The sequence below is a fragment of the Peromyscus maniculatus genome, chromosome 20 (assembly GCF_049852395.1).
Source record: "Peromyscus maniculatus bairdii isolate BWxNUB_F1_BW_parent chromosome 20, HU_Pman_BW_mat_3.1, whole genome shotgun sequence".
In the NCBI taxonomy this organism is placed as follows: Eukaryota; Metazoa; Chordata; class Mammalia; order Rodentia; family Cricetidae; genus Peromyscus; species Peromyscus maniculatus.
Genome location: NC_134871.1, coordinates 73,636,090 through 73,661,014, shown reverse-complemented (window position 1 = coordinate 73,661,014; position 24,925 = coordinate 73,636,090). Strand labels below are relative to the sequence as shown.

The 24,925-nt window shown below is 39.7% G+C and overlaps 1 protein-coding gene across 1 annotated transcript; it reads left to right on the top strand.

Annotated features, from left to right (window-relative positions):
• Positions 1-532: 532 nt before the first annotated feature.
• Positions 533-3,887, top strand: LOC143269702 (uncharacterized). The gene is made up of 4 exons (XM_076555711.1): positions 533-703; positions 1,511-1,549; positions 2,210-2,470; positions 3,694-3,887. The coding sequence occupies exons 1-4, from the start codon at positions 646-648 to the stop codon at positions 3,744-3,746; spliced, it is 411 nt and encodes a 136-aa protein (XP_076411826.1). The 5' UTR covers positions 533-645; the 3' UTR covers positions 3,747-3,887.
• Positions 3,888-24,925: the final 21,038 nt, after the last annotated feature.

Sequence of the window (24,925 nt, the reverse complement as noted above, 5' to 3'; positions counted from 1 at the left end):
ACAGTCATTAAATATGCTAATTTGTTTTCCTGTCCTTTTGCTCTTAGATTTTTTAATGTTTTACAAGAATTGCTGAAATCAAGTGTTGGGCTCACACTCCCTGTGTGATCATATGATACTCACTGAATATTCAGTGGGAACACCATGATTTGAAGACTGTACAGCCTGCCTGACTCTGGATAACACTTGGATTCAGCTGCTCTACCACAATTACTCCCTTGAAGGAGACATAAAGCTAAAGATTCTGTAAGTTTCTAACGTCTGCTGTTTTGAAGGGAGCAGTACAGACAACTGCATGGACATCTCCAACTTGTTGGAAGAATCTAAAAGTATGGAAGCTCAATGTCTCAAACAAGAGAAAGCCAGAAGTTACTTATCAGGGAACAGACTGACTGGACACCTATATTGTCAGAATCAAGGATTTGAAGTCATGACCTTTCTAAATGGCCTCTGGCTGTGTGGTTGATTCTCATTTGTTCTGCTTCCCATCCTTTCCTGTTACTCACTTACCAGGTTGTGGCAGCTTCTGATTGGTGCGCTCTATACATATAATCCCATGACATGAAACCCTGGAATCAACAGTCTTCCTTTTCTCCTAGTGTAGGAGCTTGATCTTGTGTGTTTCCTGCTCTTCTACTAGTCACCATGAAGCTCCTGGTACTCCTTGTGTTGCTTGGTGTCTCCACTATCCTGGTCTCTTGCCGTAAGTAAAGATTCTTACTTAACTTAAAATGGGGCCTACACTACATAGATACTTACTCTGTGAGACATGAATTTATGGATTCCTATATTCTGCTACTTCCTGTCCTGTCTAGTACTTGGTTCTACCTTCAATTTTTAAACTTAAACAGTTTTCATTTATTAATATTATTATTATCATTATAATTATTATTACTACTGTGTGTATAGTGGTGTGTGTGTGAGAGAGAGAGAGAAAGAGAGAGAGGAGAGAGAGGAGAGAGAGAGAGAGAGAGAGAGAGAGAGAGAGAGAGAGAGAGAGAGAGAGAGATGATGATGATGATGATGATGTCAGGATCTCAAACATATCATGGTGCCTGTGAGGAAGTTAGAGACAAATCTCAGGAATCCATTCTCTCCTTCAACTATGGAATTTAACTCATGTCATCCAACTTGTAAGAGAAAGGCTTTTATCCACTAAGTCATCTTACTGGCACCCATCTCCATTTTGACATGTCATTGTAGGTAAGTTGACTTCACTGGGATTCCTAATTCAGTCCAGTCTTTATTCTATACATGGCACTCAAGTGCATTGTTAGTGTCAATAAATTACATTTGAGAAGGTGATTGAAGATTTACTTCAGGGAAGCAAAACTGACCACACGTTTAGATTTCAAAGGTTTTCTCTCTTATCTATGCATGTGCTGCCCTCAATGTGTCTGTTCAGGACTAAGGCTTTCCAGCTGTGAATGTCTATAATAGTGTTCACATTCTCCATCCCATCAAAATGTTGCTTAAGTTCTTCTGTCTTATTTTGCTTCTTTTCTTTCAGAGGACGCAGACACAAGCAGCACTGACAGTTCTGATGCTGGTGAGCCTGAGTCTAAGTACCCTTCATTACCTTCCTACATTTTCCATTTTCCCTTCATAGCCTCATGGAAGTCAATGTCATGTGGATATTCTGAGTTATGAGAAAATTTTAGTAAAATTCGCAGAAAACTGCATTCCTTATTATAAAAGTTGAAGGACTGAATATATAGCTCATGTGTAGAAAAGAAATCAATTGCCACTGGAACAAACAACAAATTTCTGAAAGTGCTGTGGAGTAAGGGCATGGGAACATATGCTGCGGTGGGTTGAGGCTGAAACCAGGGTCTGTGCTTTGCATGTGCAATGGTATAGCCATGTTAGTCTCAGAATGATATTTGTTCCCTTCTTGGAACTGACACTGGAGGCTGTTGCTTGGGGTGGGGGGCTCTATATAGATTTTGGGTAATAGTGTCTGACTAGCTTGGTTTTAATTTTGGGGCCCTTTCCTGTCACAAAGTACTTGCTCATATCTTGGGTCAGTGTCATTGCCCAGGGAAGTTATGAGGTCATGAAAGATGAAGCAAGAACATATATGATAGACTAAATATATGACAGAGTTAATGAACTGAGGATAAGGAATGGATGCGCAATCCTGGTTGGGACCGATATCATTCTAAAGAAGAGTCAGTGCCTCACCTGGAGCTTTTCCTTTTAATTTTAGCTGCTTCTGCAGATAACACAGCTGATGCAACTGGAGACACTGAATCTGAGACAGAAGCTAATCCTGACAGTGATTCTACTGATCCCGAGGAAAATAATGAGTCTGGTGATGTAGCCCAGGAAGAGGGTGAGAATGCTGAAGAGGGCTCCGAAGAAACCCAGGAAGAAGAAGGAGAAGAGGAAGATAATGAGGCAAACGAAGAAGAAGAGAGTGAAAAAGAGCCCGTAAAAGATATCAAAGACAAAATCAAAGAAAAACTCAGTAAGAAACATTTCACCAAATTTTTTTCTTTATGTGACTCTTAGATTCCTTAGGTTCCCCATGGTCAGAGTGAGCTGTACTTTAGGGAATACATGGGGGAGGAAAAAGAGAGGGAGAAAGAGAGAGCTTTGTTTCATTCCTCTTTTCTAAAGTCATTGCTATATCTATATGTAAGTGCCAGAAAATTCAGGTTGACAAATCTATCAACTTTATCTGTTTTATCAATTTAAACTGAGATTTTATCAGTTTTAACTACATCACTCTTGGAGTAGTAGGATTCATTAGAGGAAATGTATTTAAGCAGAAAATATTGAAAGTGTAAAGTGTCTCTATGTAGTATGGTAACTGTACATAACTTTTTCTTAAATAAAAGTTATATTTTCTTTGCAGGCTATTATAAAAATAGAAATAGAAAAGGACTTTGTGATGAGGTCTTCCATAGATGACTATTGTAGCATAAATCAGAAGATTTCTAGGAGTTTAAAAATTCTTTCAGGATGAGGGCATTTTTCTATTTGGGGGTTTTCCCTAGCCCTTCAACTTTAAAGTAATACCAATTATTTTATTTTATATTTGTAAAATTAATATTTATAAAATTCAGATATCTAATGTGGTTCAAATCTCTAAGAAATTGTCCTAGAAAATAAACATTGTAAAATGAAATAATGAGGAGCTTCCAATGAGCAGCTTTTCTCTGAGAGGATGAGGTGCTGAGGAATCTTCTCCAAGATTTGCTTCTCTTCTGTCATATCAAGGCTGTTGTTTGATATCTTGTTCATTGATCTGTACTGGGCAGATGCTGAGTGAGTGTATGGCCATAATTTCCTCATCAAAGAAGCTGGATTGCTTTGTGTATTAATAGAATAAAAATTAATGCTAATCACCCTCCTTTTGAACTCCGTAAAATATCCAGCTAATGACTCCATCCTATGCTACATAATCCAATATTTTGGATGGGAAATGAAAGTTGGTTGGCTTATTTACTTGAGACAGTACCTCACTATATAGCCCAGACTACCCATGAATTCTTCACCTTCCTGCCTCTAATATCTGAGGTTTGGAATTTCAGGCCTCTGCCACTACATCTGTGAGTTTTACCTTTGAGAAACAAAAATTTCATGTTTCTTTTACTTCTGTTGAACTTAGCAGTGTTAGTAGTCTCCCCTCGGGTTAAAACAAAAATACGAAGTCTCAAAATAACTTATTTTTTCTCTCTATTATAGGTTTAGGTCATCTTTTTGAAAAAATTAAAAGTAAAATACCTATCCTGGGATGAGTTTGTATCTTCTACTTTTGATATTTCTGGACCAGACTAGAGCATCCTTGATTTGAATTCCTCCGACTATCTACCCTGACTACTCTCTCTCCCTCATCCCTAACTCTTATCATCTATCAAATAAATAATAGTTATGAGCAGCACCAAAAAGGTTTTGTTTTTTCATGTGTGGACTGGTGATGATTTTATATTGTTTAGGTAATTCATTGAAAATGCAAACTATTATCTGATACTTCCTTGAGCTCTTTTTAATACTTGGTCTTTCTATAATTTTATCTGAAAGATTCTTTTATGTTCTTTAAATAAGACAGAGATAATAGGCATATTAATATACTAACCAAACACTTCCTTGGTTTAAGTGTTTAGTTTCATTCCTCCAAATTCTTGTGAATTATTTTTTTCTTATCTGCAGTGAATTAGAGGTGACAGTGATGAAATAAGCTCCTGAATCTAGCTACAGGCTTGACACAAGGAACTAGATTTTGGAGGTCTTAGGACTGAGCTTGGTAATCAAGGTAGAAAATGAATTCTGGGTTTTAGCTGAACTTGTAAAACACTAGCATCACATGGGATCCCTCAGTGATGATGAGTAAATGAGACAAAATGACAAGATTCATTTACCCTTTTGTTTTGAGCACCAAACGAGTTTAATGTGTGACATCAAGCATCCCTCTCTCTCAGCTAATGAGTGGGCATTGCTACATCACCAATTACAGGTTTTGTTTCATAGACTACTAAAGTGGAGATTTAACAAGGACAGCTCCATGTAGTTTATCTGGTAGTTAAAAGGAGGTTTATTTCAGGGTAACTTACAGCCAGGAAAGAGGTTGGTTACAGGATCCAGGAGAAGTGAGGTGCAGTCTGGCATAGTTCTCTAGAGAACTTTGACTTGGTCTGCCATCCAGCATCCAAGATCACAAGGTGTCAAGAGGGCCAGCATGTACAGGTCTCAGGTCTTAAGGGTTCCTGTCTCAGTCATGCCCCAGGGGCAGGTCATAGGTAGGCATGGCAGTTACTGGCTGCCTCACTAGGGGCAGTGCTTTAAGGTCAAAGCTGGAACAGCTACCCACTACAACTTCCCCTTTTGTCTAAATAAGGAAGTTTTAACCTAATACAAAACTATATATAATAGGAATGATTATCAAATATTGTCCAGGAGGAATAAGGGATAATGACCTAGACAAGATGGGACTACAACCAACAAAAACAACATCAAACAAGAGACACATACTAAAATACTAAAATCCAGAGAAGTCTGGAGCATAGGTAAATGGCACATTACAGACATCATTCCAAAAGGTATCCTATCCTGAGGAACCTGAATCTAATACTTAATATGTTCTAGCTAAGATACAAGAAGACTGTAACTATAACTGTTAGTCTTTAATCCCATCAAAGACCTGAGAAGGAATATAATAATACCTGAGAAATGGGAGAAGGATGCAAGCAACTTTTGGGAGTCTTGCGAGAGTAGACAGAGACAGCTGGCAGCCTGGACAGGCACCCAAAGTTTCTCAGCATTGTTGCTGCATTCAAATTGGCTACAAGCCTAGAGTATCTGTCAGACCATTTTACTGTCAGCAGTTGAGGCAAGGGTAGTTCTTTGTCCAGTAGGCCATTTTGTGCCAAGATGAAGACAAATTTCTAAATGGAAATGTCTCAGAAGCCCAACATTCTCTTGGGATCAGATCAGTGCTGCCAGGAGCAATTGTGTCTCATGTCAACAGAATTCTAAGTTATCAAAACATTTAAATGCCATATTCCCTAGGTCTATGAAGTGTTTGAAAATTACCTATACATCAAACATATGTTTATGTAAGTCTGAAGAACCTAACATAACTATAGAGATGACAAGCATAGGTGACTATAGATCTGTAAGTCTTACCTACCTAGATGACCTAAGACTGAGGCTTCACATGAACTAGGTAAACAGTCTGTAAGCAAATGTACAGTAAAAGGACATTGACTTCAAAATTGTGACAATATACAAAATAGCTAAAGCAGAGGTAGGAATGTATAGTGCAAATGCAATATGGCAATAATCTTAAATATGTATCCATATACCAAAAATCCTAAACAGAGGTAGAACATACATACAGTATGACAAATATAATTTTACATATGTATCAAACACTGTAAATATACAAATATACAAACATTTCAAATAAGAGTATAAATATATATACAATACAACAAATATGGTTCTATATTTGTATCAATATACAAATTATCTGGAATAAGAATATAAAAGTAGTTTACATTTGTATCAATATACAAGAATCCATAACAGTGCAATTTATCTAATTTATCTAAGGTTGGTATTTTACTAAATTAGTTTATTAGTATATACAATAATCTACCTTAATATCCTATACCTATCCATTCCCCTTTTTTTCTTTTCTTAAGGGGAATACTGAGTCCAATGTTTTCTTTTACCCCCCCAATCCTATAACTAGTATCCATAACCCTGAGAAACATGAAACCCTTAGGGAAAAGGGGCATCATTTTCTTATAATTGCTTCCTGCTCTTCAGGGGGTGATAGTATCTCTGTGAAGTACTGTAAGAAAACTTAGATAGTTTAGTCTTAGTTGGACTAACTGTAGATTCTGCAGCCAGTCTCAGTGTAATGGGTATGGTTGTCTGAGATTCTGGCTAGAAATGTAGTATGATGGACCATCTTCTTATGGATTATCTTGGAGAGTTTTCAGTCCAAGGTTGATCACTGAGTAATGTTTGTGACTACCATGGCATCATTCTGGACTGGGTAGAGTTATTGTTGTGGGGCCCCATTTTCCTTCTGGAGACTTCAGAGATTGTTCTTGGAAAAGACTTATTCTTTTGCTGTGGAAAACTTGAACATTATTAATATCAAAATGGAAAGTTTGGATTTAAAGATGACATGACATGTAAGAAAGAATTCTGAGAAATCAAGAATAAGCATGGAGAGAAATAGAACCTTGATGACAAAGGTCCCTTTTTATTAGTTTTCTTCTTTCCCACACCAGATGGTTCTTCTGAGATGAGACAGAATCTCTTAACCTTTTCTTTTAGCAATATGCTTGGATTTATAGAAGGAGGGAACCAAATTCCAACTCCAAAGCCATATTAATATATAATTGAATTGGAACTATATTTTTTAGAGTTAAAGAGATATAGATGTTAGGCAGTGAGATAGTACCCTGTGTAGATTGGTACCAATAGATTCTTTCTTTCTGCTGTAGATGTCTGGATATCAAAAACCTTACAATTTCTGAAAGATGAGTATTTCTATTATCCTGTAAAGACAAAAACAGAATCCTGCCCCAACCCTTGTTTGTTAAAATTTTCTTACAACTTGTAGAGATGTCACATCAATGGACAAGCTTTTACTTCCTCCTCATCAGGGGGTTTCTCCTTCTCAAATTGAATTTTTATTAATTTTGTTGGTATCCATAGCTTTTCTTCTCCTATAGAAATAAAAGCAAAATCCCTTCCCCAATGTAGGATGTATCCTGGTTTCCATTTCAAGGTCAACACATCTTTGAAATAAACTGGTTGATTTAGCTCAGCAATTTTGTCTGTAGTCCAATGTCTCTCCACAGCTGTTGTTCCTTTCTCATCAGAATTGAGAAAATACAAGGTTAATAAAGCATTATGCAATCTATTTCTAGGAGTCATTGTTACCTGTTGCTATTTATTTAGCATGTCCTTTAAAGTTCTACTGGATCTTTCTATGACTGCTTGGCCTGTGGGATTGTGTGCTATACCTGTAACATGCTTTATATTGTAATAAGCAAAAAACTGTCTCTTTTTATTAGAAACGTATGCTGGGGAATTGTTTGTCTTAATTTGTACATGTATTCCCATGATGGCTATAACTTCTAATAGGTGTGTAATCACAGAATCAGCCTTTTCAGAGCTCATAGGAGTTATCCACTTAAATCCTGAATAGGTGTCAATGATATGGTGTACATACTTTAATGTGGTGGTATTGTGTTCCCCAAAATATTGTGTACTCTAATAAATTTATCTGGGGTCAGAGAACAGACAGCCACTAAATACAAAGGCTAGAAAATGGTGGCACTTACACCTTTAATCCTAGCATTCCAGAGATAGAAATCCCTCTGGATCTCTGTGAGTTCAAGTCCACATTGGAAACAGCCAAGCATGGTGACACACACCTTTAATCCCAGAAAGCCAGACTTTAATCCCAGAGAGTGGTGGTAGAAAGCAGAAAGATATATAAGGAGTGAGGACCAGAAACTAGCAGCATTTGGCTGGTTAAGCATTCAGGCGTTTGAGCAGTAATTCAGCTGAGACCCATTCCGGATGAGGACTCAGAGGCCTCCAATCTGAGGAGACAAGACCAGCTGAGGATCCAGCGAGGTGAGATAGCTGTGGCTTGTTCTGTCTCTCTGATCTACCAGCATGGACCCCAATAACTGGCCTCAGGTTTGATTTTATTAATAAGAACTTTTAAGATTCACGCTACACTTTAATCTTCCAAAATTCTGCAAAATGAAACACATCTATCTGCCAAATTTCATCTTTGTATACCTTTTGGATTGCTCCCTGCAGGTAATGGAGTTTGGTTATAGATGGAACAAGTAGGACTATTGGGAACTATTGGTGTCCAGCCCCTAATAGTCTCCTTTCCAGGGTCTGGGGAAGAATCTATCAACCAGCTGAGAATCTATTCTTAAGGTCAGCAAATCAATCTACACACACAGAGTTCTTTGGTCCATTCGCTTTAATTTGCCCTTCGTCCCTTGCTTTACAGTTATATATCCCCCCAAAATCCAGGACACCCAGCCTAAACTTCCTTAGGCAGTGATTGTCCGCTATGAGGATCAAATGGAGGGGTGATCATAATGAGGGGCAATAGTTGTTAATTACCATTTGCAACCCAAAGGGGAAGTGACTAATGAATTGACTAAAGGCTAAATTCGGGTAATATCTAAGAGGGATCTTATATGCACAACTACAGTCTAAAATGTGTTTGGTAAAGAATGTTAAAAATCTAAATATTCCTAGAAGTGGTTAGGTAAGGAGTTAGAGGTCTAAAGTTAGTAAGGCTGTAAGAAAGAAGGGCCTGAGCTAAATTGTATGAAGCTATTACTTAATGTCCACCTGACCTAGGCAGTGTCCCCTTGTGGAATTTACTTTAAGTCAGGAGACTTGTACGTGGGCTGCTATCACTGTTAGTCCTTGAAGGTTGGGCGCCCACCTGGGTGGTGTCTCTTTGTGGAATTTAAGTCAGGAGACTTGCAGGTGGGCTGCTATCACTGTTAGTCCTTGGAAGTTGGGCACCCACCTGGGTGTTGTTTCCTGTAGTCCTTGAAAGTGGCTAAGGGAGGTAATCTGATTCCAGAGAAAGCCTTTCCTGAGGCTGTTCTCCAAATACCTGGAATGTGTATGTCCAGAGAGTGATCAGTCCACACTGTTAGCCCTTCTTAGGGGAAAGTCAATTGGGAAAACTATGAAGGCACACATGATTTTCATAACAGAATATAGCTGATATATAACAAGCCAATAAACACCAAAAACTCCTTGGGATTTGGCTTCCTCTGGAGGAATTCCCTGATTCCTCCAGGTAGTGACTTTGCCATAACCAGCTGAGTTCTTATGATATATTTCTGTTGCCAAGTGATAGAGAAATCCTTCTTCAAACCTTTGCTATTTACATGGTGTTTTTTATGAAATTCTGAGGCTTTTAGCATGTTACCTATTAGTAACTGATCAATCGCATTGTTACCTTGTGCTAGAGGTCTTGGCAAATCCATATGGGATCTGATATGTGCTATATATAAATAGGATGTTCCCTATTTCTGATGATTTCCTGCAATTGTATGAATAATGAAGTTAATTCTGTATTATCAGGAATAAATTTAGCATTTTCAGTATTTAAAACAACTTTCTGCATATTGAGAGTCAGTAACTATATTGAAGGGTTCTGTGAAGTCCATCAGTACCATAAGAATGGCATGCAGTTATGCTTTTTGTACAGAGATGTATGGACTTTGAACCACTTTACTTAGGTCTCTTGATTTGTATCTTGCTTTCCCTGATTTATTTGCATCATGATGTATAGAATGTGAGGACTCCAGTAATTGACTTTTGTCATACAATGTGAGGAAAGCCCATTCAGTTATCTTTATGAATTCTATTCTCTTGCTTTTGGAATAACAGTTGTTAATCTCTCCCAAGTAGTCACTGCAGGCTCTCTGCCAGTATTCATTATCTTTCCAAAGTGAGGAAATTTCCTCATTAGTTAAAGGTGCTACAATTTCTGCTGGGTCCATTCCTGTCAACTGGCGAAGTCTTAATTTACCTTTTTGAATCAAATCAGAGATCTTTTCTATGTAAGTCTTTAATTTCTTATTTGGTTTATGTGGTAGGAATATCCATTCCAATATAATATCTTCCCTCTTCATCAAAATACCTGTGGGGAAATGTCTGGAGGGAAGTATGACAAGAATGCATTTAAGTTCTGGATTCACACAATCCCCATGTGCTTCTCGAATTGTCTTCCCTACTAGAGCTAATTCCTTCTCAGCTTTGGCTGATAATTCTCTTGGACTATTTAATTCTTTGTCCCCTTCTAGAGTATTAGCCAAATTTTGTAGTCCATCTTTGGGTATTCCCATAATACCCAGTAATTTGGAAATGTTTCCTAACAATATTTGAAAACCATTAAGAGTCTCTCCTTAGTTGTATCTTTTGGGATCTAATTTTTTGTAGCTCTATCTTATATCCTAAGTAATTAATAGAATCTCCTCTTTGTATTTTTTCAGGAGCAATTTGTTGTCCCCAGAGAGACAAAACTTTTTTTACTTCTTCAAACATGCTTTCTAATGTACCTAACTTTGGATCAGCTAATAAGGTATCTTCCATATAATGATAAATTATGAATTGTGGAAATGTCACACAAATTATCTCCAATGGTTTTTGAACAAAATATTGGCACAGGGTAGGGCTGTTTAACATTCCCTGTGGGAGGACCTTCAATTGATATCTCTTGACTGGCTGGGAATTGTTATAATTAGGTACTGTGAGGGCAAATTTTTCTCTATTATTTTCTTGAAAGGTATGGTAAAGAAACAGTCTTTTAAGTCAATAACTATTATAGGCCATTTTTTTGGGTAGCAGAGAGGGCAAGGGCATCCCAGTCTGTAGGGAGACCATAGGCTGAATTACTTTATTAATAGCTCTCAGATCGGTCAGCACTCTTCAATTACTGGACTTTTTAAAATAACATACAGGAGAATTCCTAGGGCTGGTAGATTCTTCAATGTGTTGAGGATTTAACTGCTCTTGAACCAGCTGTTCTAAAGTTGTAGCTTCTCTTTTGTCAAAGGCCATTGTCCAATCCAGACAGGTTTTAAAGGTAGGGTGTAGCATGAATCTTAAAAGTTCTTATTAATAAAATCAAACCTGTGAGCCAGGTATTGGGGTGAAACTGGAAGATCAGAGGTACAGAACAAGCCACAGCTAACCTCACCTCGCCGGATTCTCAGCTGGTCTTGTCTCCTCATCCAGAATGGCTTTCAGCTGAACTGTGCTGCTCCAAAGCCTGAAAGCTTAACCAGGCCAAATGCTTAACCAGCCAAATGCTTCTAGTTTCTGGTCCTCACACCTTATATATATATCTTTCTGCTTTCTACCATCACTCCCTGGGATTAAAGGCTCGCTTTCTGGGATTAAAAGTGTGTGTCACCATGTTTGGCTGTTTCCAGTGTGGCCTTGAACTCACAGAGATCCAGAGAGATTTCTACCTCTGAAATGCTAGAATTAAAGGCGTGTGCTATCACTGCCTATCCTAAGTATCTAGTGGCTTTTCTGTTCTCTGACCCCAGATAAGTTTATTAAGGTACACAATATTTTGGGGAACACAATACCACCACAGTAGGGTTGTTGGTACTTCTGAAAGTTCAATAGCAGTTGTGCTGTGTTTATGTATAGCCTGAATGGTTGATGTTTTTTTTCTTTAAGCAAGTTGTGATATTATTTCTAGAAACATGCATTGGTCTGTATTCCCTTTCTGAGATTGTAGGATTTTAATCTGGGTATTCCACTATTGTAATAGATCTTAGCCCCAAAGATTTGCTGCTTCATTTGCCACATATAGCTTCAGCCTTCCTCTCTGTTCTTCTGGCCATATGAATTCAACCATTCTCAAACTCTGTTTTATCTGAGATAGGAATCAAATCCCTAGAAATTGGACATCTACCTTTGAAAAGGCCAATTCAGATGCCATAATCTTGGTGTAATTATAGTCACGTTTGCACTTGTGTCTACCAGGCCCTCCAGAACAATGCCATTAATTAGAATTATAAGCTTTGGTCTTTGTTCATTTATGGAAGTCTGTAGCTAGAGTTTTCCTGCCTTGCCCACAGTCAGGACAAATCTCTGTCACCTGCCAGTCCCACAGCCACTCAGACCCAACCAAGTAAACACAGAGACTTATATTGCTTACAAACCATATGGCCCTAGCAGGCTTCTTGCTAACTGTTCTTATAGCTTAAATTAATCCATTTCTATAAATCTATACCTTGCCATGTGGCTCATGGCTTACCGGCATCTTCACATGGTACTTGTCATGGCAGCAGCTGGCAGTGACTCCCTTCCGCCTTCCTGTTCTTTCTTTTCTCCTCTCTGTTAGTCCCGCCTATACTTCCTGCCTAGCCACTGGCCAATCAGTGTTTTATTTATTGACCAATCAGAGCAATTTGACATACAGACCATCCCACAGCAGAAGTCTGCCAAAATATTCATTTTATTGTGTTCTTTGGAACTTTTGATTCATCTATCAGAGCTGTTCTATCATCCAGTGCAGTATCACTCTTTTTTTTTTTTTTTTTTTTTCTGGTTTTCCGAGACAGGGTTTCTCTGTGTAGCTTTGCGCCTTTCCTGGAACTCACTTGGTAGCCCAGGCTGGCCTCGAACTCACAGAGATCCGCCTGGCTCTGCCTCCCGAGTGCTGGGATTAAAGGCGTGCGCCGCCGCCGCCACCGCCGCCGCCACCGCCACCACCACCACCCGGCGCAGTATCACTCTTTAGACACTTTGTTATTTAATTGTCCTGGAGAGGAATTTCCTCCACAGTGGCTGGAAATATTTGGACCGCATTTGATTTGGGGTCTGCAAGAGGCCCCTTGAGGCATTTCCACCAGTAAATGGTTGCCTTGTATATCTATTATCAATCTGCACTCATTGGTCCAATGTCAGCCTTTGCCACATCTTCTACATAATCCAGAAGGTTGGGGTCTCCTATTTGGGTTATTTCTAGGAGTATTACTTTTAGGAGCACCCTGTGCACAGTTTTTACTTATATGACCTTGTGTACCACATTTAAAGCATTTGGTACCCTGGATCCTTCTTCTACCTCTGGAAATTGCCTCTCCTATCCAAGCCTCATTACTATAGTTAAGAGACTCAACACCGTTAGTGTTGATCTGACCTTTATTTTTTTTGCATCCTGTATTAGCATTGTAAATGCCAAGGACTCAGTTAATATTTGTCTCAATTCTTTATCTGACACAGTTTTCATTATAGCTATAGTCGGCCTTTGTTAAAAAAAAAAATCAGTGAAAGGTTCTTGTGGTCCCTGGAATATCTTGGTATATACCTCAGTTGGTTTTCCTGGTTCTGGAATTTTCCCCCAAGCATTTAGAGTTGCTTTATGGCATAAGGATATTGTATGCTCATTATAAGTGGCTTGTACATTCCTATCAGCAAAACGTCCCTCAATTTGATCTTGGGAGATCTCAAAACTTCTGATTTTACCCTGTTGTTCCAGGTTCCTAGCCCCCTCTCTCAACCAGCTTTTCCATTGCAACTGCTGGCTATATTCTAGAACAGCTGAAATTAACTGATTCCAGTCATCTGGTATGAGTCTATTTGAGGTAGGCCACAAATTTAATGTCTGTCTTACAAATGTTGAGTGTATGCCATAGGTGACTACCACTTCCCTCATATAGTTAAAAAAAAAAACCTCTCATTGGAATAGGTTGTAATATATATTCCACATATGGCTCAGGGTGTCTGTCATCTACTGGCCTCTCACAGATCATGACAGGATAAGCCATTGTATGAGAGCCATCTGGAGATGTTATGACCTGTATAGTCTTGTCCTTACTTACTAGGATCCGTGTCATCTTTACTGAGAGTTTCTTCCAGGGCTTGCAAACAAGCACCTAGGGTCTGTCCCAGTGAGTGAACTTCATCTGTTGCAAGGGATTCCAGATTTCTCATGGAATCATGCAACTTTTTATATTCTTCTGAAGCACATGATTCCATAGACCCTATTTTACCAGTTAATGACAGTCTTTCTTCCTCATAAAGTGTCTGAATAGTGACAACTTCACCCTGGAGAGTCATTGTTCTATCCATTAAGTATTCCTATTTATTATCAATAAAATCAAATTTGGCTATGTATTTATTATTAATGGACTGAAGTTCTTGTAATAAGTTAGCAGATTCCAAAGTAAGGAGCCTGTTATGTAAGTCTTTATTACTACCTTGTAAATCTTGGCTAGCAGATTCCAGAGAAAGAATCTTTTTATGTAAGTCTTCATTGCTATTTTGTAAAGCCTGAATCAGTCCCAATAATGACTCATCTTTGTTGTAGCAGGATTTTTAAAAGTTCTTATTAATAAAATCAAACCTGAGGCCAGTTATTGGGGTCCATGCTGGTAGATCAGAGAGACAGAACAAGCCACAGCAATCTCACCTCGCTGGATCCTCAGCTGGTCTTGTCTCCTCAGACTGGATGCTTCTGTGTCCTCATCCCAATGGCTCTCACCTGAACTGCTGCTTAAAAGCCTGAATGCTTAACCAGCCAAAATCTTCTAGTTTCTGGTCCTCATGCCTTATATATCTTTTTTATTTCTACCACCACTCCCTGGGATTAAAGGCTGGCTTTCTGGGATTAAAGGCGTGTCACCATGCTTGGCTATTTCCAATGTGGCCTTGAACTCACAGAGATCCAGAGGGATTTCTATCTCTGGAATGCTAGGATTAAAGGTGTGAGTGCCACCATTTTCTAGCCTTTGTATCTAGTGGCTGTCTGTTCTCTGACCCCAGATAAATTTATTAGAGTACACAATATTTTGGGGAACACAATACCACCACACTTTGTTATTATTATTAAACCAGTTTTTTAATGCTATCTGAATTTTTATGGTAAATGCCAAAATGATGTATGCTGGATACACTCCAGGAAGGTCATATATTTCCCATAAAATTTCATTCATCATATAGGCAAAAAAGTTTTAAAATTATTGTGAGGTAATATTTTCCACCATATTATGAGAAATATTCAAAAATTTTTAATCAGCTTCAAGGTGTAACATTATCATGTACTCTTACCTGAAATGAAACACTGGCTTCCTTGTGTTACCATCCTTGCAATGGTTTCTTGGGTGTAGACTTTTGGCCAGCAGGTGTCGCCAATATAATGCTAAAGCAGGTCCCACTGAAGACTGGCTTGTGGCAGATGCAAGTGGGAGCAGAGTCTCCCGTGTGCATGTGTGGAGGATGACAACAGTAGCACAGTGGTAGCAGATCTTCCCATGTCTCCCCAGAGCTCCAGGGCCAAGCTTGGCTTTCCTGGCCTCCTTAGACCCTCAGTGCCCTTCCCTCAGCCAAGAGGCCAGAGTGTGGGGTTGAGTGGCCTGAGCTCAGGGCATGGAGAGCTCCAGGTGGTGAGGGTGATAGCTGGCAGCCACAGTCCAAAACCCCTCTCAGTGCCTATGTGTAGCTGTTGGGGCAGCACCCTCAGGGAGCTGGCTGGGTGGTGGTGGCAGCTGGCCTCTCCTACTGGTCTATTCTAACCAGGCAGCCTCTGAGTGGCTTTGGAAAGAGACAGCGGAAGCCATGGGCTTGGGCAGGAGCCAGCTCAAGCTCAGTGACTGAACCTCCCACTTCTGGAGTTGGGGGGCCTTACTTACAGGGGTTCTTGCCAGTCTGGGGGCTAAGCTTGCAATGGGACTGGATTCAGCCACTCCCTTGCATCAGGAATGGAACCAGGCTCACTGTGGAGGTGCTCCCTGGTGCCTGCGTGGTAAGTGGTTAGCTATATGAAACCTGGCCGGTGGGTGCACATACCTGAGAGCTGGGGAGGAGGGAGGAAGGAAAGGAGTGGTACCGGTGTTTATGGGCTGAATGGGTAAGTGCTGGGTCCCCAGGAGGGGTGGGAGTTTTAAAAGAGACAGGGAAGAAAAGAGACAGGAAGCATGGAAAGGTTGCCACAGCAGCCACAGAGGAGGCTGAGGGTAGAGGCCACCCAGGCATTTGGAGTTTTCCCCATGTGAGTGCCAGATAAAATGGGGATTTAGCAACTCCATGTAGTTTATACAGTAGTTAAAAGAAGGTTTATTTCAAGGTAATTTACAGCCAGTAAAGGGGTCAGTTAGAGGATCTGGGAGAGGTGAGGTGCAGTCCAGCGTGGTTCTCTGGAAAACTGTGACTTGGTCTGCCCTCCAGCATTCAGGATCATGAGGAGCCGAGAGGGCTGGCACATACAGATCTCAGGTCTTAAGGGTTCCCATCTCAGCCATGCCCAAGAAGCAGGTCATAGGTAGGCATGGCAGTTACCAGCTGCCTCACTAGGGGCTGTGCTTCAAGGTCAAAACTGGAACAGCTACCCACTACAGACTACCTTCTTTTCAGATAAGTTTCATTAAGATTCCAGATATTAACATTATTTATCCTCCAAAAAAGCATTGAATCCACAGAAATGGCTGGTTTCCCTGATAACTTCTCCTGTTTCCTGACTCAAGAACAAATGCTATGTTAACATTTTCACAAAAGCTCCTGAAATTTTTATCAGTGTGTTACTTCCTTGAATAACTAAAGTTATAAAGTTTCCTAGATTTTTTCAGTTATAACTGTCTTCCTGGTAGTCACCATGGCAAGTTTTGAAACAAAATGCATAATTAGGATGGATGTTTTATGTGACTATAGCTTGGTCCCTTATTTGTTTTATTGACTTGACTAGAATCATATTCATCTTTTGTCATAAGTGTGCTAGTAGTAGTCTAGGGGATTACTGAGCTCATTCCATGATATGGTCATAGGATTTAAAGCCTAGGAAAGACAGAAGACCCAGACACAGAAAAAAAAAGGGTAACAGATTTATTGTCAACAGTTCCCATCTGAATGTGAGGGGTCATAAAGCAGGTATTTATGACTCTAGGTTGGGTGTTTTATTGGGTCCCTTGATTCTTCCCTTTCTCCTATTGGTCCTGATTTGATACCTGCCCCTATGCCTTCACACCTTTCTCTTCACAATGTCTTCTGGGAATAAGAAGCTAGCATCTTATAGAGCCTATCTTCACTTTCCTTGTGTACCAACATTCCTATAGCTTTCTGTCAATGCCTGGGGGACCAGCCTCCAAGCAGTACAGGGCTTGGAAGAGAAATCCACAATGTCGGCACGTACTAGATTTTTTTTTTTTTAATCTAAGGGAGTTAAGAGGAAAAGACACTCATACACTTTCTTGGTGGTTTCCTTCAGATCTTTTCATTATTCTTTTGTATTCTCTAGTCTTTATTTTCCTGGTGATTTCCTTTTCTCATTCTTGATGTTTTCCTTCTAATTCTACCTTTATCATTAATGTTTTCTTTCTGGTTTCTTCTAACTCTCTCATTCTTTATGTTTTTCTTCTAATGCCCTCATTCTTGTTGTTTTCCTTCTAACTCATTTTAACTCTTTCATTTTTGACATTTTCCTTCTAACTCTCATTCTTGATATTTTCCTTCTAGCCCATTTTTAACTCTCTCTCTCTCTCTCTCTCTCTCTCTCTCTCTCTCTCTCTCTCTCTCTCCTCTACTCCTCTCCTCTCCTCTTCTCTTCTTTTCTCTTCTCTTTCTTAAAGCTTATATACCCCAGCAAAACCTTTCAGGTAATATAAAAATTACAATGTGGTAACATTCTGTTTTTTCAAGTGAATAATTACAATGAATACAAAACAAACAGTAAAAAAAACAGCATGTTTCCCATATCCCTTACATGATTAAACATTTTGTATATAACAGCTGAAAAACAAATTATCCCTAAAACCCACATACATTCATACCCAAGCAACTTGTTATAGAGTAACTGTGTGGGAAGCAAGGTATTCTTCTTAGGTCTTTTACTATCAGGCTGCATTTTATAGTTACAAAGAAAGGGCCAATTACTTTATTACTTATCTTGAAAGGTACTCATAAGGAATCTCAAAGAAATCATATAACCAAACTTTTATATATATATAAAAGAGTTAGTCAGCTCTATTTTAAATCTTTGGGGTGCATATCCACTCATCAATAATTTCTTATATCAGGAGACTGAGGGCAAAAATGGGTGCAAGGAATTAATAATCACCTTTGGTCATCAACCAATCCTAGCAAGAAAAGTGCATCAGCTAGTAATAATTGGGCTGTTTTGTTCTTGTTCCCTGACCCAAAAGAGTTCTACATTCAACTATGTGCCTTTCTAAAACTTTAGATTATCTCCTTGGGTTTTTCACCTCAAAGCTATTTGACCAAAACATCTTAATCTAACTATAAGTTATTTTCAAAGCTTTGTTTCAGCTGTGATACATTCCAAAACCTGTGAACACATCTTCCAACAGTAAGATTAAAAGAATTTCAGCTAGCTGGGCTAACTGGGACTCAACTGTTTTTCTTAATCATTAACCTAAGCCACAGTCTTATATAGTTCCTCAATAGAACTCATGTGCTGTAGCAATATGACACTTCCTTGTTTATATTTTAATCATCAAAACTCTATTTAAACTATTATTATTCATAATTATTATTATTATTTAGACAGTACAGCTCAGGAAGAAATCATCTTCATAATAATCTACAGGTAAAAATGCCAAGTAGAATGGGATGTTTCCATGAGATAAACACACTACATTACAGGCAGCGGGGATCTCCCCATACCCATTCATACCAGGGAAAGATAGCAGCAGCAAACATGTAAAGGCACAGCAGAAGCAAAAGACAACATTCTGGGGCCTGTTATCTCAGAGCTTTGCCTCTATCTGAGGTTCACCCATTAGGGATTTGCCTCCTGGTGAGCTGACACCCTGAAGTCAATTGCTATCTGCTGCTCCTCTAATGTGGCTACTGGCAACTTTCCAACAACTGAGTCTCTGGACCTGTTTCCCAGGACCCTATGTCTACAACTTTGAAGGTTTTGTCTTTACTTTTGACTTGCTGATCACAATGCATAGATTAGTCAGATTGCTTAGCCACTATAGTAGCATTCAGTTGGTTGATCCTACTTTAGAACACATTTTGACTGCTAAAACTTGCCCTAGCCAGCGGGGGTCCTCAGCAGGGACCTAAAGGCATATATAGATAGGCAAAGGGAGTTGCAAGTAGGAAGAGACTTAATTATGGGGTTGCAAGCAGGAAGGGACTTAATTATGTGTTCGGCCAGCAGGGAATGTGGCTCTGGGAGTTATCTATTTACTCTTGTCTAACTGCCTAATTGCCTAACTGCAGTTCATTCACCTGATATCTGAGAAGAGGTTCTGGTATTTGTGAGAAGAGGTTCTGGTGCTATGGAGACTTAAGCAAGGCCTGGATCTAAGAAAAGAGGAGAGAAACCCAAATATGGCAGCATGTGTGTCAAGGGTCACTTAGGCTTATGGCTCCTGTCAAAAACTGACTGTTGAGGCTGGAGAGATAGCTCAGAGATCATGAGCACTTGATGTTCTTGCAGAGAACCTGAGTTTGGTTTTTACTGTCCATACAGCGGTTCACAACCATCTGCAACTGTAGTTCCAACATCCTTTTCTGGCCTCTGCAGACACTACTAATACTTGTGGGACACATATACATTTGCAGATTAACATTCATACATATAAAATAAAAATAAATTAATTTTTTAAAAAAGATTATGTGTGTACTCTACAGCCTGGGTTACAGCTTCAGCAAAACGGGGGTTTTGAGTAGCAGTCTAGTCATCATTGTTTTATATCTAGTATCCTCCTATGAGTGAGTACATAGTGTGTTTGTCTTTCTGAGTCTGGGTTACCTCAATCATCACTCAGAATGATTTTTTCTAGATCCATCCATTTGCCTGCAAACCTCATGATGTCATTGTTTTTCTCTGCTGAGTAGTATTCCATTGTGTATATATACCACATTTTATTATCCATTCTTCAGTTGAAGGGCATCTAGGTTGTTTCCAGGTTCTGGCTATTACAAACAATGCTGATATGAACATAGCTGAGCAAGTGCCCTTGTGGTATGATTGAGCATTCCTTGGGTATATGCCCGAGTGGTATAACTGGATCTTGGGAGAGATTGATTCCCAATTTTCTAAGAAAACGTCATATTGATTTCCAAAGTGGTTGTACAAGCTTGCATTCCCACCAGCAGTGGAAGAAGAGGCTACCTAGAAAATAGAACCCCAAGAAAGACACAGGGATTGTCCAATGACAGAGAAATGGATGAGATCTACATGAACAACCTGGACGTGAGTGGGAGTAAGGAAGGGCAAGGGTCGAGGGAAAGAGAGCTTAGGGGAGCGGGAGATCCCAGGTGGATCAAGAACAGAGAGGGAGAACAAGGAATAAAAGACCATGATAAATGAAGACCACATGAGAATAGGAAGAAGCAAAATGCTAGAGATGTCCACAGAAATCCACAAAGATACCCCCACAATAGACTACTGGCAATGGTCAAGAGACAACCAGAACTATGACGATAGGATGGCCAAACACCCTAATTGTCGTGCTAGAGACCCCATCCAATGACTGAGGGAACCAGATGCAGAGATCCATGGCAAGGCCCCAGGTGGAGCTCCAGGAGTCCAATTGGTGAGAAAGGGGAGGGTTTGTATGAGCAAGGATTGTTGAGGCCAAGGTTAGAAAAAGCACAGGGACAAATATCCAAACGAAAGGAAACACGTGAACTATGAACCAATAGCTGAGGAGCCCCCAACTGGATCAGACCCTCTGGATAAATAAGACAGTTGATTAGCTTGATCTGCTTGGGAGACAACCAGACAGTGGGACCGGGTCCTGTCCTCAGTGCATGAACTGGCTGTTTGGAACCTGGGGCTTATTCAGGGACATGTGGCTCAGCCTGGGAGGAGGGGACTGGACCTGCCTGGACTGAATCTTCCAGGTTGAACTTAATTCTCAGGGGAGTCTTTGTGAGCTGGGGGAAAGGCGGGGGGGGGGGGGGGACAGGGGAGAAAAAGGGAATCCTTGGCTGATATGTAAAATTAAATTTAATAAATAAATTTAAAAAAAAAAACAAAACTAAAGTAGGCACCAGCACTAAGAGCAATAGTCTCTTAACAATAAATTATTATTATTCTTTGTTTAAAGCCACATTGCTATTAAAGAAAATATATCATGAGTATCAAAAAAAAAAAACAAAAACAAAACAAAAAACAAAAACTGGGGTTTTGTGAATTTCCTCCTGAGTAGAAAAATAGCAAGAATTCACTAGTCTACCGGCAAAGAAAAGGCCAGGACCAGATGACTTTACTGCTGGATTTTACCAAATCCTTACAGTACTGGTGCTAAGTCTACTTAAACTGTTCTAAAGTTTAATGGGGGATGACCTCTCAAAACTCATTTTAGGATGCCAAGTTTATCCCTATGACCCAAACCAGATGAGGACATGGCAGCAACAATGATAAAGTAAACAATTGTTCTTGATGAATATCAATATAAAAGTACATAGCAAAATTAAGTACATTAAACAGATCATTCATGATGATACAATTGGCTTATCCCAGGGATACCAGTTATATCAGAATAGTTCAATGTACATAAATCAATAAATATAGCATACCATGAACAGAATAAAAGTTAAAAGCTTTCTGATCATTTTAGTATATGACAAAAAAGAATTTAATAAAATTTAATATCCCTTATAATAAAATCCCTGAACAAATTAGATCTAGAAAGCAAGTATCTCCACTCAAATCCTATTACTCTTATTTAAACACTACCAGAAGTTTTATCTAGAAGATCTAGGTAAAATAAAGAAATTATAGGGAGATAAAACTCAGGGGGTGAAATAATGTGTTTGCAAATAATATGATTTTTCATATTGAAACACCTAAAAAATTCTAACAAAATATTCTTGAAATTGATAATTTAATTCAGTTAAATACCAGGACACATATCCTCATATAGAAACCAGTAAGTTTCCTATACATTAAGAGTGGAATTGTTAATAATTCAGTCTCTAAAGAAATCTCATTTCCAGTATCTGAAAATGTAACTAGAAATATGCTTAAGTAAGTGAAAGACCTTTACAGTGAAAATTCTAAAACACAATCAAAGCATTTGAAGAAGACATTAAAAAATGGAAATATTGCCCATGTTCCTAGGTTGACAAAATTAAGATTGTTAAAGCATTGGTATTACCAAAAGCAACCCAGATGCAACACAATCCTCATCAAAAAATCAATAATGTTCTTCACAGGAATAGAAAGTTAATATCAAAGGATACTGAATAGCTCAAGCTGTCCTGAGACATACATACAAACAAAGCCAGAGACAGAAAGATACCTAATCTCAAGATACACTAGAAAGCCATAGTAACACTATTGTATGTGTATAGAACAAGGCACACAGGCTAGTGACACAGAGTTCCCAGAAATAAACCAATCCATTGGCAGTCATTGATTATTTTCAAGGTAGCAAAGCAAACAAAATACTGGAGCAAGGACCAATTCAGTAATTTGGAAACTTGGATGTGCACATAAAAAAGCAGAGTCCAGCTGGGTGGTGATGGCATATGCCTTTAATCCCAGCACTTGGGAGGCAGATATCACAGGTGGATATCTGTGATTTTGAGGCCAGCCTGGGCTACAGAGTTAGTTCCAGGGAAAGCTCCAAAGCTACACAGAAAAACCCTGTCTCAAAATTTTTTAAAAAAGCAGAGTCTAGTCTAGTCTACATAGCAATTTTCAGAACAGCCAGAGATTCACAATGAGACTCTGTCTCAAAACAAAAACAAAAACAAAAAATAAAACAAAACAAAACAACTAAAAAACCAAAACCTTAGCCCAAATCCCTAGGCCAAGCTTGAGTCACATAACCTGTGCACTAGAACTTCCTAGTGCATTTTACAAATCCTCACCCACCTATGTCATATCAACTCGAGGTCTAGCCCCACTCACCTGGTAAGTCTCCCAGAGTACTACCCACTTGTGCTATCCCCAGTCACTGGGTCTGGTCCAGGCTGTGCATCATGTGCATCCTTGACACCCCCCACAACATCCCCCACAATCAGGCCTAGCATCATCTTCAATGGCCCAGCCTGCTGAGTCCTCAGGACACTCAAATTCCTACACAACTCTTAATTCTCAGGTTTACCCCTGGATGTACATCCTGTGCACTTGAACTGCCTGGTAAATTCAGCTACCTGCAACATCCCCAACCTCCAGGCCTAGCTTTGTCATTCCTCTTATATGCCTGTAGAGCCTGGTAAGATACCCCCATTCTCCAGCCATTGCAGTAACTCCTGGTCACACAGCCTTTGTATCTGCCAAGCCTGATGAGTTTCAGAGAACCTTGTCCACCTACACCATTCCCAGTCTCCAGGCCTATCCCAAGTCATACAACCTGTGCACCATCCTAGCCTTGTGAGTTCCCAAGATCCAAGTTCATTCACACAATCATAACACTACAAGGCATCACTAAGGTAGCACAATTTGCACTCAGCCAAGGCATATCCAACCATTTGTTTCATTCACATGCTTTCTTGGTTACCATTAAACTAGAATCACCTCAGTCTCTGCAATAAAAAATCAAAACCAAGTATCAAAAGAATTAACCTATCATCTCTTTGAAAGCAACTGCCTTAGTTAGGGTTTCTATTGCTTTGAAGAGACACCATGACCATGATGTTAGGATTCTGTACATGCACAGCTCAGGGTCTTGTCTGGCAGCTTACGTCATCAGTGGGTGACTAACTACCGCCTTAAAACCCATCAGGACCCCCACGCTCTCTCTCTGCACCTCTCCTTCCTGTGTTTCCTCTCTCTGTCCCTGCTCTGCTCCCTCCACCAGGCCTGGCTTTTCCCTCCTATCCTCTCTTCTTTCTAATAAAGCCCATTCTAATTCTGGTAACCATGGCCCATGACTCTTCCACCGACCAGTGCCATTCATCCTCTCACATGGCAACCCTTATAAATGAAGGGACACTAGCCCATTGGAGCATGTGGCTCTGGCAGACCTTACCCTTCTGCCAAATTAACTCTGTCTTGCTTAAAAAAACCATTCAATTACATTCTTGAAGCTAGCCCAAAGATCTAGTCCCTTATTTGACCAATACCTCCTCCTGAGGCTGACTACCAAGGTCCAACTATCAAAATATTAAAATACAGCAATCAAAGGCCCCCTTTGACTCACCTAATTAACATGCCAATTAAAATTAAAGACCTCATCTTAACACAGGGTTTCCCCTTGTATCTTTGTAAACTACCATTTTCCTATGTGTCACTGCTGTGGATATTGCTCTGTATGCGTGTTGCTCTGATTGGTTGATAAATAAAGGGCTGATTGGCCAGTAGCCAGGAAGGAAGTATAGGTGGGACAAGCAGAGAGGAGAATTCTGGGAAGAGGAAGGCTGAGTCAGAAGATGCTGCCAGCTGCTGCCATGAGAAGCAACATGTAAGATACTGGTAAGCCATGAGCCTCGTGGCAAGGTATGGATTTATAGAAATGGGTTAATTTAAGATGTAGGATCTAGCTAGCAAGAAGCCTAAGCCATTAGGCCATACAGTTTGTAATTAATATAAGCCTCGGTGTGTTTATTTGGGTCTGAGCAGCTGCAGGCCCAGGCAGGACTGGAGAAAACTTCAGCTACATATCACATCTGTCTCTTCTCTATTCAGAGACAGTTCTTTGTCCCACTCCAGAACCCCTTTTCTTCCCTCTCCTTTGTTCTCTTCCCCTTCTCCTTATTCCTCTATCTCCTGTCTTTGTCTCTTATCCCTGTCCTCTGTCCCTCTGGGGCAAATAAATCTCCTTTTGTGCTGAGAATTTGGTCTTGGGTGTCCTGAGCAAGTACTTTTCCTTTCAATAAAGGAAAACATTTAATTTGGGTTGGCTTATAGTTTCAGAGGTTTAGTCCATTATCATCATGGTAGGAAGCATGGCAGCATGCAGGCTGACATGGGGCTGGAGAAGGAGCTGAGAGTTCTACATTCAGATCAGTAGGCAGC